General features: G+C 46.3%; 1 protein-coding gene across 1 annotated transcript in view; it reads left to right on the top strand.

Annotated features, from left to right (window-relative positions):
• LOC142571296 (parathyroid hormone/parathyroid hormone-related peptide receptor-like) overlaps positions 1-14,222 on the top strand; it is a 523,250-nt gene that overhangs the window by 183,545 nt on the left and 325,483 nt on the right. The window contains exon 2 of the mRNA XM_075679543.1: positions 8,854-8,992. Coding sequence (XP_075535658.1) covers positions 8,866-8,992 — 127 coding nt within the window. The 5' untranslated portion in view covers positions 8,854-8,865. The remainder of the gene's footprint in view (positions 1-8,853; positions 8,993-14,222) is intronic.

Raw genomic sequence — 14,222 nt, 5'->3', positions numbered from 1 at the left:
GTTCGGGAACACTGTGGACAAATTACAAGAAATGATTCAGGACCTTGACAAAGAAACAAATGTAAGTGTGGGGCAAAATAACAATATGAAGAAGACAGATAATGTCCGATAGCCTGGCAAGGGAACAATAGTTCAGGATCGCTAATCAGCATTTAGAGTCTGTGAAAGATTACGTTTATCTAGGTCAATTGCTCACGGGGGATCCTGCTCATGAGAACGAAAGTTGCAGGAGAATAAAAATGGGTTGGTGTGCATACGGCACACATCGCCAGATCCTGACTGGAAGATTGCCACTATTATTGAAAAGAAAGGTTCGAGGTGTTCTACCCATCCTAACATTTGGAGCAGACACTGGGACGTTGACAAAGACGCTTGAGAACAAGTTAAGGACCGCGCAAAGAGTGATGGAACGAAAAATGTTAGGCTTAACGGTAAGAAACAGAAAGACAGCGGTGTGGATCAGGGAGGAGACGGGTATAGCCGATGTTCTTATTGACATTAAGACAAAGAAATGGAGCTACGCAGACCATGCAATGCGTAGGATAAATAACCAGTATACCATTATAGTTCCGTAATGGGTGCCAAGAGAAGGGAAGCGCAGATGAGGACGGCAGAAATCTAGTTTGAGTGATGACTTTAGGAAATTCTGCGGGCGCAAGTTGGAAACGGTGGGAGCAGTACAGGGGTATGTGGAGATCACAGGGAGAGGCCTTAGTCCTGCAGTGGACATAAAGTAGTCGTTTTCTTGTATGTCTAAGGGTTCCTTTTCGGATATAAATGGGCTGATAATGATCAACGATGAAGAAGACATCACTATGAAGGAGTGTCACTTCTTTCAGTGAATATTATTGTTAAAAGTGAGATAAATAAGTGCACTTAGCCACTTCTTGCAGCAATTAGAAGATATAGGACTAGTTGTCGATTAAACTTACGTTCCTAAGGGTAAGGAAACGCAGTCCGGGGCGGCGGGCAAATACGCAAAGTAGGTGGTTTAAAAAGTTTAAGGAATTTTAGAAAATAATAACAATTTAAGACAACTGATTAGAATTTCTTAGAACAAACAAAAAACGCCCCGCAATTCAGGTCGTTCTGTCTGAGCTCGGTACGCCTCCCGTGCGTACTTGACAATTTCGATAAAGGTCCTCCCGTGACAGGGCTGCCATTTATATCGGCCTTTCTTAAAGCCATTCTGGTATTCGATTTACTACGTATTCCCAGCATTATTATCAATATATTATGTACATTTTACATAATTGTGTAGCGTAAAATGCCTGATTCCGGGTGATGTTATTCTTACGTCATTTTACGATCCATATCGCACTAAGGTTTTTCTGTAATAACCACGACGTTACGAGAAGGCTGCCTGTCGAGCTTGAAAAATAAAGTGTAGAAATATCTACATTTATAGTGTAAAATGGTTTCGGCGAGGACTGGTTATGCATTTTCTGATACTGATCGTTCATTTCTGATGAGAAAATGTGCACTTTAATATAATGTATGAAAGCTTGAAAGTGGACATGTTACCATTTCTATTTTATAGGTCGCTACTCTGTGGAAGTCGTATGCAGGATGCCTTGAAAAGCGCTAAAGGGCCTCTATCAAAGCCCCGTAATTATTTTGGTTATAAATTTGTGTATAAGATGCTTGACGCCTCATAGGAGCGTTGAGCGCAGGAATTTCTACGATACAATAGCGGAGAAGCAACTAACATTTCTCGTCGCCGTGCTGCCAGTAGCTGAGCTGCACTGCCAACGTATACCCGCTATCTTCGACTGGACTAGCCTCAACAAGCGACATTCTTTCGCTGCCTCCTCCCACACGAAAGCCGAAGGACCGCGTCACGCCGTCATGAACTCCGCGTGCTTTCTTAATTAAAGGGAAGAGCTTTTTCTGCCTTCTTTGAGCGCTGTGGTGGTCGACGCATGGTGGTAGGTCTTTCACCGCCGATACAACAGCCAAAGAAGAGGCGCATTGGTGACGCCGCTTTTGCTGTGCCATAGTTCTTAGCAAGAAAAAAAAATTGATAAAGGAGAAGGAGACGAAACCTCTACCCCGTCTTTTCCGTTAACAATGTCGCAGATTCAATGGCGCTGAAGCAAAGGGCATGTGCTCGTCGTCGAGTGCCAACGCTTCTAGCTCTTCGAGGCTCGAGTGCGGTCACGCGAGAAGTTTGGCGGGTTTAGACGCTGTGGCGCAGCACTCGGGTAAGGAGGCAGCCCTTGAATGTCTTTGGCGGTACTGCCCGCTCTGTCCACGACAGCATTCACTTATAATCCATACCTTCGTTCATAGCCCATGCTATAAAAGAACAGTTGACTAACTGCAAACGGTCACAACTGCTAGCTGGCTGGAACAGGTGCGTAGCCAGGGGGGGGGGGTGGCTCATGGGGCTTCAGCCCCCCCCCCCCGGAATTTTTTCGTGCTGTCCATGCACCGCCGACCAAAGCAACCCCGGCGCAGGAAATCATTCTGGATTTTGTCTAGAACGTGTTTTTTACGCTCGAAAAGCCATTTCACCACGACAATTGCGAACTCGGGCTAGATTTCGTGGCAACGCCCATGCACCGGGAGTTACATAACGCAAGCAGCCCCATCCGAGCACAAAGTTTCAAGGACGTTTTGATTGCGAACGTGCTTGCTGCAGCATCTCGCGGAGGCCGCGGAATCTACACTCTATCATGGAATCTACGGAGCGCATGGATGTCAATTCGGAAACTTTATGGGTATAAAGTTCTCAAAACTTTTGATGTGAAAGGTGCATTGACATTTCCAAACGTGTGCTTTAGATTTTCAATTACGGAACTTTGTAAGTTTAATGTTCCCATAAATAGTTGACGCCAAAGGTGCATTAACTTTTCCAAAGTCGTACATCGGGCCATACAACGAGACAAGCGAAATCAACACACTATCAGACGAGTTGAAAAAGCCCACAGCGAGGCTCGATGAGACGAAGCGTTGTGGTGGTTCATTCGTGCCGTCGTGTCAAATAATAAAAAAATATCAACATTTCTTTTCACCTGCGCCAAAGCATCCAGTGAAGACACTAAAGCCAGCCAAAGTAACTACGTTCTTAATTTTTTATACTTTGACTTTTAATCGCGAGGGCACATTGAGGCTCTTCAATTTTTTTTTTGTTCTCGCCGCTCCCCTACCCGGGGCTGCCAGAGCCAGCCAGAGCGTATGCGTTTTTCTCGTGTTGCCCCGACCACCGCGTGGCGCACTTCGGTGCGTGTTCGGTTTTCTCTAGCCGAGTGCATTTTCGACTGGCAGAGTTTTGGACGCGTTCTAGCTAGCAGACGAGAAAAAGAAACGATGGTCGCTCGCCGCCATCACTGTGGGGACTCGACGGATTGCACCGCGTTCGCTTGAGCGCAACCTCTCAAGAAAGTTTTGTCTCGCCGGTGTAGGATACCGAGCAGTATGCAGATATGGTTCTTGGTGGACCAAGCGTATCGTGCTTTTTACGATATTCCTTTAATAGCTACATTAGTTGCCTAAAGTATTCATTCGATTGTGACCAACATACTTTGCTTTGCGTTCTTTTTTTCATTACGGTTACCCCACCCCAAAAAAGGAAAAAAAAAAACGTTGCGGCGCAGCGAATTGTCGCATGGTGAAAGTTCTGATTTTGTTACTGCTTTTGCGGAAAGTAATGAGCCATGGGACGGTTAAGCTGCCGGATACTGTTATTATATTATTGCGATAGCAATTATATGGAGACTCGGCGCATTCCTGCCGCCGCCCTCATCTGCCGCATAAAGTACTCCAAGGGCGATAACATCGTGACCGCGCGCCTCATGCTCTATGTGCGAGTGAAAGCGTGCGGGGGGTGCGGGGCAATGGATGAGCCGACGATGGTGGCTCAGTCTTGTGTGCGCAAGGGAGAAAAGCGGGGAGCAAGCGGGCCACCTTCCGTCGCGCGCGATACATCGGTGGGGAGTGGATCGAATGGAGGCGGAATCTAAAATTTTATGAATCAGTGATTTGCGCAACATGTTTATTTGCCTTGTTTGACCCATTATATACCGTGACTTTTTCTTAGATACGCAGATTTATTGGAGACTTATACGTATGTTTAGATATCTTGTTGCGAAGTTTTGTGTATACGTGCAGTGAACTTTGTTTCCAATGGCAATTCTTTGCCCTTTATCAAGCTGTATCTTCGCAGTTGTATATTACAATGTACCATCGCATTTATAATGTATGAGGGGGAGTCAAATGAAAGTAAGCCTACCCACTCCGCGCAATTATGGTTGTGTTCATTATGTGCAAGGCCTGCGCGTAGCACGCAGGCATCTCTAATTTACAAAAGTGGCACGCAGGTGTGAAGATATATGTTCTTTAATGCGCTCATACACTGGGTTGACGATGGTTGCGTGACGTAAAGGACGCTCCAGAAGTTGAGCAGCGTGGTGCCGTTAGAAATTAGTCACTGTATGGCTGCCGTGTACATTGAACATTACATTTCATTGGCCACTGTGAAGCGTTAGGCCAAACGGTTCAAAGAAGGACGTGAAAGTTGCAAAGACGATCCCAGACCGGGCCAAAGCCATCGTGTAATCACCCCTAACATAATTGCAAAGGTTGATGAGCTGATGACACAATAACGGAGGATAAGAATCGATTAACTGGCAGAGCATGTGAACATCAGTCACGGTTCGGTTCACCGTCGCCGTTCACGTCATAATTCATGAACATCTCGGTTATGGGCTCTTGTTTGCGCAATGGATGCCCAAGATTTTGAACCACCGCCAGAATACGGAGCAGAAGTTCGGCGCTGCCTTTACTCATCTGATCCGGTATCGCAATAAGGGTCACGATTTCTTGTCTGCAATTGTGATCGTGGACGAACCATGGTGCCACTACTACGAGCCTGAAACACGACGGCAAAACGTACAATGGAAACATTTGAATTCACCGCCCCCAAAGAAAGCAAAGGCCATCATTTCAGCCGGAAAGGTGTTGTTGACTTATTTTTCGATCGTCAGGGGCCATTACTGATAGAATTTGCTAAATCTAGAAAGACTATCAGTTGTTTCCGATGTTGTGAAACGCCGGACAGGCTGCGTGTCGCAATGAAGAACAAACTACGCGAAAAATTGACGAATGGGATCATCTTGTTCCACGACAATGCCCGTCCCCACGTCGCTGATGCGGTTAATATAAAGCTGGCGAAGTTCAAGTGGGAAACGCTGCAATATCCGCCATACAGCTCAGATCTGTCGCCTTGCGACTTCCATATTTTGGGGCAACCGTAAAAACAGCTCAAGAAAACCAGATTCGTCTCAGACGATGACGTGAAAGTCAGTTGCAGACGTTTTGAAGTAGCAACCCAAGGAGCTTTATGACACGGGAATTACGCGACTCGTTAGTCAATGGGACAAATGTCTAAATGAAAGCTATATATAAGGGTTGGTTATATTCCGCACATTTCTCTATCACCTGATTGATAGTGTGAATATGGTCTATTGTTGGCGAGCCTTTACGGAATCGTGCCAGGTCTTTTGTTTGACGGAAGTCTAAGGTGTTCCTGATTCTATTTGCAATTACCTTAGTAAATACTTTGTAGGCAACGGACAGTAAGCTGATCGGTCTATAATGCTTCAAGTCTTTGGCGTCCCCTTTCTTATTAATTGGGACTATGTTAGCGTTCTTCCAAGATTCCTGTACGCTCGAAGTGATGAGGCATTGCGTATACAGGGTGGCCTGTTTTTCTAGAACAATCTGCCCGCCATCCTTCAACAAATCTGCTGTTACCTGATCCTCCCCAGGTGCTTTCCCCCTTTGCATAGCTCCCAAGGCTTTCGTTGCTTATTCCGGCTTTACTTGTGGCATTTCAGTTTCCTCTAGACTATTCTCTCTTCCATTACCGTCGTGGGTGCCACGGGTACTGTATAAATCTCTATAGAAATCCTCAGCCACTTGAACGATCTCATCCATATTAGTAATGATATTGCCGGCTTTGTCTCTTAACGCATACATCTGATTCTTGCCTATTCCTGGTTTCTTCACTGTCTGGTATCAGCACTGGAGAGATCGTGCGAACATGAAAGGAAAACCAGCTTTAATAGTCATTCGGAAAGAGTTTTAGCTTCTGGTTTTCCTCAGTCGGTCGTGATGGTGTTGCCAAGACCCTGCTGAAAAAAGTGGAGCAGCCCACGACAAGCCTGATGACGAGGGACGAGGAAAGAAGTTTGCGACCAGAAATGGTACCCTACCTACAAAAGATTTCGCACAACCTGAAGAAGATTGCTGGCAGGTTTGGGGTACCGCTCGTTTTTTGGCGCTCCGGAAATGCTATCCATGCTGTGCCCTCGTATCTCCGGCAAAGAATCCGCAAAAGTTGGATGTGGAAAAAAGCGTGCCTGGCCATATTTGCGGTGCCAATCAGGAATGGTACACGAGATACCACTGTCCTACTGAAAAGCCTATGTAGGCCAAACTGGCAGATGCCTCAACCATCGGCTGAGGGAGCACAAACGAAATTCAAAGAACAGCGAAGACGTCCGCTTAGTACAGCATTGCAGTTCCTGCAAGAAGTGTTCGCCGCATTTTGAAAGTGCGAGATATTAGGTCGAGGAATAGACCAGACCGCACGAGAGCTACTGGAAGCCTTCCATATAAAGAGAAAGGGCAATGATTGCGTTAGTGCTACGTGAATTATGTTATATAGTGCGGAATGTGACATTTGCTCAGCAAGCATTTCAGAGGCACTTTGTGGGTTGTTGGGGTTGCACGCGTTCCTTGTCTCCGAACAAACACGCGCAACGCAGGCTTTATAGTCAACTTCTTTTCATAGAACAAGATATGTTGCGACTGCTGCGATTGTCCGTGTCTGTCAGTGTTCCTTTCTTTTGTGCGTGTTTTTTGGCGCTGCTGTAATGCCTGCAATAAGCGACCAACTCGCCCAAGAACTCGTTTTACTGAAGTATCCTTACTTCGTGCACCTATCTACTAATTTGTAATCGCAGTCCGTGCTTCTTCTATTCGGCGGAACTGTAAATTTTTTCTGAAATTTTTATTCACGCGTACTTATATTGTGCCAACACCGAGTAGCTATTTCGCGCGATTGCTACTTTGGGCGCACCACAAACGACAAACGAACAAACACGTGCGTCACGTCTCGGGCGCATTCGTGCAATAGTGCATGCACGAGCGCGAGTTTGCATTTCGGCGGAGGCGCTTGGATGAAGCGAGTCGACACAAGCACTGTCTTTGGCGTCGCGGTTATCTCCGCGTACACTTCTCACAATTTTACATTTTAAAGCGGAGCTTTCATTGCAAACTCTCCTAGACTTTTCTGACCCTTGCTGCTGGGTATTGTCATACCGACCAGCGCACACTTAAAGAGTCAATAAAATGAATCATCCGCCAGTTGATGGCATCTAACCCCACAGCAAAGCAGTGCGATGCTCGAACCATTACGCCACGACCACACCGTGCCAACTGGCTCGATCACCGTGTGTGTCACGTGTTCGCTGCGCGCGACCACATGCGCGCCAGTTATTTCCCTTGCTGCGAAAAATACCAGGAACGGAAATGGGGCAAGTTTGCAGCGTTCGATGAACCCTTTCACGAAAGCTTCGCTTTACATAGATTCGAAGATGTCCACTGGATCTGCATAATGTTTTCCTCGGCAAAGGGAAAACATCACATTCGTCCCGTGTCATAACTCCCACTTCTCATAGTGTGCATTCGTACCAACTCCTGCCAGCATTGTGGCATAGCTTGTGAATGGTGTGGTCCACAAATATAGATGTAGTAATGGCATTATAATCAAGTTCGGATCTGTGCGGTGCACAAACATAAGCATTGAATACATCACAGTCTGCATAGCATTACAATAAAGGCAATTGTACGCTTAACGTGTAGTGTCCTCCTTTACATAGCTTCATTCGCTTCATTTAGCTTTATTCATTTTTACTTAATTTACCTTCTTCACCATATGACATCCTCCTCCTCTACTTTTCTGCTTTCACCCCAATATGAAGCAGCAGGCCGGAGACACGCCTATTCTCCGGCCAACGTCCCCGTCTTCCCTCGTATTGAATCTTCTCCTTCTGTCTAGAAAGCGTTCCACACCGATTCTAACGGCCACGTTAGATCTGCGTAATTTTTAACTTTTTGTAGTGAAATTTGCTCAGTTATTTTCTTCTTGCGCCACAGGTTCCGCGTATATAAGTTTTCGCTGAGTGAACTAGGCCTATTCCAAAGGCGATATATTCATAGCTAGCCCGATCGCACGTACTGTGTGAGCGGATCTCAGAGCCTGTGTAAAGTGGTGAGCCGATCACGTTGCCAGTGAAGGACATGGCAAATCAGTTGTGCAAATACCACAAATGTGTAGAAGGTTACTTTATTTTGAATGAGTAATTTTTGAGGTCTTAGGTACCAAAACCACGATTTGACTATGCCGCACGTCATAGTGCAGGGCTCCCTCATTCATTTTTACCGCTTGGGGTTCCTTAACCAGCACCCGAGTGCACGGTGTACACGAGCGTTTCTGCGTACCGCCCCCATCGAAATGCGGCCACTACAAGCGATATCGAACAGGTGACCTCAAGCCCATGAATGCAACGATCTGGAAAAAGAAATGGAAAACCAACTAGCCCAAACCAACACCCTTCTATGTGTAACCACAGCAGGGCTGCTGCGGATCTACGGATGAGGCTTTACCATAGGGAGAACTATCATACATCCTACCGTAGCATGAAGCTGAAAGGAAACACCAGAAGAGCATCTCAGAAGGAAAACTTGGCAGTTAAAGAGAAATTAGCAGAGAAAGAAATACAACAAAGTAGGAATATGAATAGCCTTGCACTCATGAGCACCGCCTACTGTTTCTCCACGCAGGACAATCACGTGATGAATTCGCTGTGGATCCTTGAGCGCGCCAAGCACGACTGTAACGTCAGTAAGATCCTGGCAGTGCCAAACTCAACGGACAACAAATCGACGCTTTCCTTCACCGGAGAGGATTTCACGGTATCAGGTAAGATTTCAGAGTTTGCATACCATGGCTTATTCCGCGTTGAGCAGGCTCACAAGAACGTCGACAAATACAGCTGTAATTCTTGCATATGAACGGGTTTCTGTGAAATAATTTGAAATGGATAAGGCCACAGTGGAGAATGAAAAGGAATACGGGGCGACAGGTTATTCCCAGTGTTTCTGTACCGCGGAGACAACTGTTGCAGCAACGAACGTTTAGGCTCTTGCCGCTTTCAAGTGAAGGCACCTTCCTGGTGATGTGTTGTGGCACTGGCGTCGAGGCTGACAACCCCTCTTAGAGCTCTGCAGGATGCCGCAGGCTTCTTTGTGATCTTGGGAAACGGTAGTATTTTTTGAGAGACTGAAAAAGCGCCAAGTGGTCACTTGTCGTTAGCAACTTTCCCAGACTTTCATCACAGATTGTACGGTGTGCTCAGAGTTTAGATAATGGTCCCTGTATTATTCTCGACGCTGCTGTTGCGAATCAGCGGGCATATGTGGTGTCGAAATAACTGCAAATAAACAAAAGGTGCGGCTGAAACAAGTCAGAGCAGCTGAGAGCAGCACACCACGAATGTTGCCCGTGCTATTGAAGGCATAAAGGTCAGGGAGCACCGCATGCGATATTTGGGTGCCATATATTTTTGGATTTTGGCGCATCTGGGCTGGGATCAAAAAAATTGAAAGGGCTATTGTTACTACGATTAAGAACATGTGCTTAACAGCCGCTGGCTCACAGGTGTTTTTGCATACTTCGTTCATTTTGCCGCGAATCGAAGCTGTGACATTAGCGGGAACTGCTTTACGAGTGTCCGCAAAAACTAAATGCTCGGCAGACTGTAATCCTTGCACGCCAGTAGGGAATATAACAGCCATTTTCACGAGTCGAATAAATCTCCGCGGCAAGGAGTTTTTGCCTGAATGTTGCAGTGACAATAGCTGTCGCCGACTTGTCCTTTGAGTAGTGTTTTGTAGGCTTTCTGAAGGCTCCGCGTTGCCACTCGGGCTCCACCAAAGACAGTGTAGAGCGCGATCACGTGATGCAAATACTGATTCCCGGCAATACTACCTGATAGTGTTGCGGTCCGACCTTCCCTACGTATCTCGAAACCCGTTGCCGGTGATATTTTCTACGTACACGGTTGCACTCGCGTCCGCCGCGAAGCGAGTGTTTGCCGTGTATCGCGGTGTGGAATAACAACGAACGCTACGTGTAGCGGTTATGGGGTAACTTGCCTGGATCTGTTGTCGCTGCTTTCACTCAAATATAATTTGTCTACGACTACCGTTCAATGAAAAACAAGCACCTTCTGTAAAACCCAAACACCCTCTGTAAACGTCGCTGTCTGCGCCTACTCCAAGTTGGAGCTTCCCAACCACTTCAGCTTCAATCATGCCATGTAATTTGGCTTTATTGCTTCCTGTAAATCTTCTGGAAACAGGATTGAATTTGATTGAATGCAATATCACCTGAAAAATTTTGCCTGCCTAACGCTACGTTGCAGATGGCAGGCTCGACACCACTCAGGCTTTCAACTTGTCAGTCCTGCCACTAAAAGCTCCCCATGGTTTTGTCCTATGGGCAAAACAGCTTTATGGCTTCGCAAGCGCACATGCAATGAAAAAGAAAAGAAAAAAAGGAGGGGGGGGGGGAACGAGCACCACAGGGACGCCGTTGGTTCACATAGGACTGCCTAATCTCATACCAGTGTTGACGGACTTGAGCTGCCACAGTGCCTCATCGGCTGCCAGACTTTCACTTCGTCGAGCCCGCAATCGACGATATCTGAGCTTTTGTCGTTATGCTGGCGCCCAACGACCGACACTCATCCAGCGTCAAGTTCCGCCCACCATGTTGCCAAGGGTATTGCACCATCCAGGATGCAGCGGGGTGCCTGCAGGTGTGCTCAACCGGCATACAGATATGCAGGGACCAGGCGAATTTCGTACTTTAAGGACCACCATGAGCGCGCGATATTCAGGCCGACTGTTGCCTGTTACTTCGCATCGCTGAGGCAATTGACGCGATCCCGAAAGCCAAGTTTTTGCCACAGCATAGGAAGCCAACATACATTCACACCAAGGACAACATAGGGGAACTTACTTGTGCTTAATAAATGAAATAAAGAAATGATAAATTAAAGGAAATGAAAGTGGATCAATAAACAACTTGCCGCAGGTGGGGAACGATCCCACAACATTCGCATTGTTAATGGCATCGTTCCCCACCTGCGGCAGGTTGTTTTGTCATCCGCTATCATTCCCAATAATTTATCGTTTCCTTATTTCATTTATTAAGCACAAGTAATTTCCCCTATGTTGTCCTTGGTGTCAGTCTTTGTTGGCTCCTTATGATATGACTAATAAAATCGAGCCCTTATGTTAACCCGCCTCCTTCTCGGTCAGTTCTCGCCACGTCATTTGCGGAATGGCTCCTGGCTCGTCGGTGTCGCTGAAGAAAAGCGTAGGAGCGGATGCCTCATTTTGTGGGAATGCATGAATTCAACAGTGTTTGCCTTTCGGTTCGTGAACTTAGTACGCTGCAGTGGGCCTTGAACTACGCATGTCTAAGGAAACGTAAGTGTGCGCTTCATACAGGCGATATGCTTGTTGTTTGTGTTACCGAGTAAGATCATATGTGCAATTTGAAAAAGTACATAAGAGCCAGTACAAGACTGATTCTTGACTTAATAAGGGGAAGTAGTGTCAGTTTGGCCTCTCCAAAATTTCGTATTTAAACAACACGTTCGATCATGGGCATGATTTCACATCCGTGGTTGCTTAGTGGCTATGGAGTTGGGCTGCTAAGCACGATGTCGCGCGATCGAATCATGGCCATGGCGGCCGCATTTCGATGGGGGCGAAATGCGAAAACAGCCGAGTACTTAGATTTCGATGCACGTTAAAGAACCCCAGGTGGTCCAAACTTCCGGAGTCCCCCTTCGGGGGACACTGAAGACATAGCAGTTGGCGTTGGTATATGCTTAAACTTCAGCGCAAGTTAAACAATTTCGAACGTACCATCGTCCACGCTGGCTTGAATATTTATAGTACCGAGCGCCACTATACTACAATGTGAAATATCTGGCGGTGGTTTGAGTGGTGCGCAACTAGTTGAGACGCTACAGCTTTGGGCGCAAATTTACTGTGTTCACCGATACTTCCGCCAACGTATATACGTTCACTAAAGAACCGCCTTATGCATTTACATTGAAAGAACACAGTTTCTATCTATCCGGCGTATAGTTGGCAATCTTTTAGGATAACGAAGAATGAATGCCTGCGCCACGCAGTAAGGATGATACCAGTGCCTTCGTTTCGCAGCCGGACATGTTTTATGGCCAAAATAAGCTTAGCAATGGCAATGGCACACCTATACTACATAGGTAGGTGCGCGCTCCTAGCCCTTAATAAATACGTGCACACTACTGTTGCCACTGCATGTCTTAAAACCAAGTCACAGGAACAAAACTCATCCCCGTGATACACAGACATCAACGTCCGCAAATTCTGCAAGGACACCATGAAACCTCTGAAGGAGGGCACATCAGCAAGAGAGCCAGACTTTTCGAGCCAAAGGACGTTCTTGATGATCCGAGAACCATAGTAACATTTGTTCTTATGTCGCCAGCTGTGAAGTATGTCAGCAATATCGGCGACTACCTGAGTGTCTGCCTGGCTTGCTAACAGCTATAGTTCCTCCGTAAGAATTTTTATCAGATTCGATTACATAGAACCTCCGCGTACAGCCACGACCTGAGAGAGAAAGACACGATCACTAAAATTTAGAGACGTTAATCAAGACGTAGCTCAATTGGCTACGCTGTACCAAGAGAAGAAAAAAGGAGTCGAAATGACTAAGAGGGAAGTCCAGTGCTTATATGATCGAGTGATCATTCAATTATATTCATATCGTTGCCGTCAAATCGTCGTCATTGCGTCGTTGTTACGTAGTCGTGGTCAGGCATTTGTTTTTATACCGTCGTCATGATGCTATCGTGGTCGCTTGATTCTCGTCATTCTAATTTGGTCAAGCAGCATTCGAGATGTCGACGAAGTCGCTACACTGCTCCAACGCTAATCGCATTACGGTCGATAGCCATCGTGAGACGGGTTGTGCCAGCTGAATTTTTTCGCAGACATTGCATTAGGCGCTAATGTTCACTTCAAATAAGGATGAATATGTATTGGCAAATATAACGCCCAAACGTAGCCGACAAAGTACTGCTTCCTCACTTTGGGGGAGACAGGCGCAGTTGAATAGATAGGTCCCATGGTAAGGCAAGTGTGCCATCACTGTAAGGCTAAATAATGCGCTAGCTTACTTAGGCGCTGGGCTGTAGCTGTTGGTATAAAAATGAAACTTGTTCTTTCATTTAGCACCTTCAACGCCGCGGTTTCTGTTGGAGGCATTGCAGCAACCTGGCAATCACTGAAAGCCTTTCGCGATCATGTGCATTTCTCGTTATCTCGGACAGTAGTTGTAGACAGGAGATTGTAGGGTTGCCTTGGTTATAATGTCCACTGATACGCTGATAATGCCCACCGATTAGCTGGTTGTCTTTCAACATAATACACGTTGTCTTGGAAAGCAAGCCACTACGAACTGGTCAAAGGGGAATACTCTATATAATGCTGATTGTTCTTCATGAAATAAACATTGTGTAGGTGCAGAACCATCAGATTAGCAGATGTGAAGAACATGTGCGTGCGATTCGTTACAAGGTGGATACGGGATGGCAGACGGAGAAGAAGCTTCGTGCAATTCGACGCCTTATAGGAAGTATGACTGAGTTTTGGTGGGCTCAGACACTGAACCACTGTTTACAGTCGTCTTCTCTGAAGAAGGACAAGAAGCCCCCGGAAAGGCTGGTGACGGTGATCGGAGACGTTGATCTTCCCAACGATGTCAGGCATGTGTTGAACAAAGGTCCGAAAGGGCAGAAGCAGGGAAACAAAGACACGTGAGGTTTTGGAAGCCTTCCATATAAAGAAAAAGGAAAAAACTGTGTTAGTGATACTTCCGTGCCCGTCTTTAAAAGCGAAATGTCTTATCTAGAACGGTTTGGCAGAGGATGCATTATGGTCATTGTGCGCATGTCTGTGATTTTGCTTATATTTTTCTGATTTTTCATTGAATAAAGATAGATGAAGTTGGCGCTTGTCCTGTGTCGTTCTCCCCACTTGTGACCGTCTTAGTTGGCGCTGTTCCTTCCTAATTCAAGTATGCA

The sequence above is a fragment of the Dermacentor variabilis genome, chromosome 2 (genome assembly GCF_050947875.1).
Source record: "Dermacentor variabilis isolate Ectoservices chromosome 2, ASM5094787v1, whole genome shotgun sequence".
Lineage (NCBI taxonomy): Eukaryota > Metazoa > Arthropoda > Arachnida > Ixodida > Ixodidae > Dermacentor > Dermacentor variabilis.
This window is presented reverse-complemented; position numbering and strand designations above follow the sequence as displayed.